The 3,947-nt window shown below is 42.4% G+C and overlaps 1 protein-coding gene across 1 annotated transcript; it reads left to right on the top strand.

The window, feature by feature from the left end:
- Positions 1 to 1,487: 1,487 nt before the first annotated feature.
- On the top strand, positions 1,488 to 2,881 carry LOC111594847 (facilitated trehalose transporter Tret1-like). Its single transcript, XM_023308318.2, has 2 exons — positions 1,488 to 1,917; positions 2,125 to 2,881. The coding sequence occupies exons 1-2, from the start codon at positions 1,550 to 1,552 to the stop codon at positions 2,879 to 2,881; spliced, it is 1,125 nt and encodes a 374-aa protein (XP_023164086.2). The 5' UTR covers positions 1,488 to 1,549.
- Positions 2,882 to 3,947: the final 1,066 nt, after the last annotated feature.

Here is a 3,947-nt window from a genome sequence, read left to right as displayed (position 1 = left end):
TCCCTCCCTCTCTCTCACACTTGCGCCCTCCCTCTCTTTCTCTTTCTCTGAGATTTTTACTGGGCACGTAATTTATGTGAGCTGCTTAGGGAGCGCACTCACGGAATGATATGTGGGCAGCACCCACAACTTGAATGACTGCTGCGCGCCCGCACAAATTAAGCCGAGCTAAAAAGTTTTAATAGAGACAATCTTAAAGCAAGATGTTCACTTGACAGCACTGATGTGTGGCTGAAGAAATATCTATTGCTTTTATACAGAAAGATAAGAGAGAGAGATTTGGTAAAGTTTTTCTGATCATTTAAAGTTTATGTTTAATTGCACTGATTTTACAAAAAAAACCTATTGGTTTAAGCTGTTTATAAACAAGTTGACAGTTATAAAAATTAATATAAAAAATCATTATAAAAATATATTTTAAAATCTGAAATTGAAGCTTTATTTTTCGCATATTTTAGCTATACTTTCACTATATATATCGTCTTCAATACATTTACGTTACCTGCAATTAGTCTATGAATCTATTTTATTTCAGTGGCGACTCTTCTGAGTGTTGTTTTCGTAGCAGACATTGTTCAGCTGATCCTTAAGCATAATAGCTGTTCGAAAATGCTTAGAGACGTGCTTAGAGCTCGTGGTAAAAAAGATAGACCCACAAATAAAAGGTCAACAGAAGAAGTAGAGTAGACAAAAAAAAGTGGAAACTGCTGGAATAACAAACAAGGCCAAAACAATATGCGCCAAGAGAACAAAGTGCTGGCCCATACAAATGCCATGAAGGGGGCTTAATGCCACAAATTGAGCAATTCTTGGCATATGTATGGACCATATCCTTTCTGCCTCTATCTGTGCGCTGTCTGCTAATGCAGCTATTTGAAAACTAATGAGAAAAAACCAGGCGGCAGTCAGAAATCCGCTTACAGTGATGAAAGAGCGAGAGAGACGGATGAGGAGCAGCAGCGTTGGTGCGGCTGTTGACGAGCTGTAAAAGGAGCCATAGCTGTGGCAGTGGCAGTGGCAATGGCAGGAGACTGCTGCAGCAGGCGAGTGCAAATGAATGCGCATTTAAAATTAAGCCATAATCCTTTTACAATTGATGCTGTGCAGTCAGCCAGATACCTGTATGCCACACACTCACACACATGCACACATGTCCTTGCAAGGACAACACAGCAACTGGCAAGCTGCTGTTGTTGTTTTTTGTTATTTTTTGGGCTAAAGCAATATATTTGTGTTGTGACCGGGCTTAGCCACTAGGTGTGAGGGCATAAGGTACTGTCCCCCTTCTGATCCCTTCTAATGTATTGAAATAATAGTTAGCAGACAACAGATCGAGAGGCAAAGTTTCTATTAACATTGGCGCAATTTATGTGAAGATAAATTCCACTTTTCAAATAAATCTACCTATTTGAAAAAGGAAAAGGTTAACTTATAAATTCAAGTAGCCCGATTAAATATTTTTAATTCTGAAATTTATGTAACAAGTTCTGGCCAAATGTTTTAGCTGTTTTAATTTAATAATTAATTTAAGCGTAAATTCGGATGTCAAATGAGCGTATCAAATTCTGTCTTTGTGGCTCTAGCGGCATCGTTTGGCGGATTCATTGTTGGCGTGTCCCTTGCATGGTCGGGACCAATAGCGGTTGAACGCATCGTCGGTACGACGTACAACTTCACGCCGAATATGTTCCACTGGGTTTTCATATGCTCCATTGTAACATTGGGTTGCGCCGTCGGTTGCATACCCGCTGTCCTATTGACAGTCGAATTCGGCAGGAAACCGATCATGGCGCTGATGATGATGCCATGTATATTCGGCTGGCTATTTGTACTTGCCGAGCAGCACTTCAGCATGATGCTCGTTGGTCGATTTCTGATTGGCGTGGGCAGCGGTGGCATCGGCGTGACAGTTAACAGGTACAATACAGAGATATCTGATATGCAAAATCGCAGAATGTTGTCCTGTTTCTTTCATTTTATGCTCGTACACGGCAACCTCTATGCCTACATTGTAGGAACGTTGAATAACTTGATGATTTACAACTTTGCGTGCGCCATACTACCAGTTATTTACTTAATTTTACTTTATTGGGTGCCCGAATCGCCGGTCTTTTACATCCAAAGAGATGATACAGCGAAGGCGGAGGCCATTTTGAAGTGGCTACGTGACCCCGATGTAAATATTCAATCTGAAGTGGAAGCTTTACGGAATACGCAATTAGCGACAAAGTCAAGCTTCAAAAAGGAAATGTCTGGAAGTGCCGCGGTCAAGGGCCTGGCCCTTGCGATTACATTGATGTTGTTGCGGCAGGTGACGGGCATAAACGCTTACATCTTTTATTTAAAACCCATTCTTACTCTGAACGGTGTGAAGACGAACTTGGAAAAGTATTTAATCGGCTTTGGAGCAGCCCAACTAATCACCACATATGTCTCAACATTTCTAACTGAGCGCACGGGCCGCAAAATGTGGCTGTTTGTGTCGGCCCTAATAATGCTGATCGCCTCCATCATAATGGCCATACACCTGCAATTTCTAGTGCACTCCGACATGGTCTGGATAGTAATTGGAGCCAGCATTTTGTTTGTCGTTGGACACTCGCTGGGCTTCGGTCCGCTTGCCTGGTTCATTATGTCCGAGCTGTTTTCGGATAATGTGAAGCCACTTGGTGTTGCAATTGTTTCCATGTGTTCCTGGCTCTTTATGTTACTGGTGACGATCATTGTGCCACTTGTCCTGAAAAGCTCTACGCCCTCCTCAATATTTATTGTATTTGCTCTTTTCTCATGTTTCGCGTGTATTTTCGTTGTCAGCTATTTACCAGAAACGAAAAATAAAATTTTGCAACCAACGCCTGCGGCCGAGACGTCCGTATTGTAGCGATTGAAAATCTAAAAGCGTTGCCAATTTCTGAATTTGTATTTCCGACAAAAGTTAACACATTGTAGAAAATCAAATAAGAAATTCGTTACACTCAACTGCACGCAACGACGCACTTAATTTCAAACAGGATTTACGAGGTTGACAGACATTCAGCGTGCCACGGGCGGAGTCGGAGCGCAGCCGGCAGTGTTGCGCTGTGGCTGGCTGTTGCGCATGCGCAGCGGAAACTGTGAAAAGAGCAAATCGCTTGTGACGAAACGGAATTTTCAACGCTCGGCAACGAACCGAATAGATGCAAAAACTACTAATGAAATGTCCTTTGGGCTCTTTGAACTCACAACAAGAAAGCAAATGCGAGCGACTTCCTTGCCCAGCAGCATCTGCAGCAGGCTGCCTAGCTGCGTGTGTGTGTGTGGCATATCGAATGGCTTAAGCAGAGTGATCGGACAAAGAGAGAATCAGAGAAAAGGGAGGGCAAAATGGTTCGCTTCATTGCATTTGGCTATGGCAGGCAGAGAGTTGGCATGTTCCGTAATTTGTTGCATGCAATGCGTTGCAATTTGCTGGCCCGGCCTTCCTCGAGTGCCTTGGCTCTCGCATTAATATTCAATTTTCTGAGTGTACTTAGTGCAGCTTAGATACGATTCAACTGCATCTGCCCCAATTAGTTGCAATTGTTGCAATTCGCCACGGGCTCAAGTGCCAGCAACAACAACAGCATCTGCTTCTTGCTTCAGCCATTAGCTCAATTATACATCTACTCAAATATTGCATCAACCGCTCATGCAACATGATAAATTAGTTACCTAAGTGACGGACATGAAAGTAAGCCAATAACACTTCAGAGCCCAAGTATAAGCCATGGCAAGGCAAAGCTTAGAAAATTGTTCAATTATATTATTGAACAAGTCAGTATGTAGCAGTCGGGCGCTATCGACTGCATAATACTCTCTCAGGGTCTAAGACTATTTTCCAATTTGCCACAATTGGTAAATCAATTGAGCACGCCTACAATTCTTAAATCTTTAGTTTAAAGCTCAAAACATGTGATTATAGTATATAT

Source organism: Drosophila hydei, unplaced genomic scaffold (assembly GCF_003285905.1).
Source record: "Drosophila hydei strain 15085-1641.00,03,60 unplaced genomic scaffold, DhydRS2 tig00000060-arrow-pilon, whole genome shotgun sequence".
NCBI classification, from domain to species: Eukaryota; Metazoa; Arthropoda; class Insecta; order Diptera; family Drosophilidae; genus Drosophila; species Drosophila hydei.
Note: the sequence above shows the minus strand (reverse complement) of the source record. Positions and strands in the feature narration are given on the sequence as shown.

Excerpts from the sequence above, each read along its gene's own strand:
- LOC111594847 (XM_023308318.2), top strand. The coding sequence starts at position 1,550 with ATGAGCGTATCAAATTCTGTCTTTGTGGCTCTAGCGGCATCGTTTGGC. Across the intron at positions 1,918-2,124 it reads ATCGGCGTGACAGTTAACAG|AGATGATACAGCGAAGGCGG; the intron begins GTACAATACAGA and ends TTACATCCAAAG.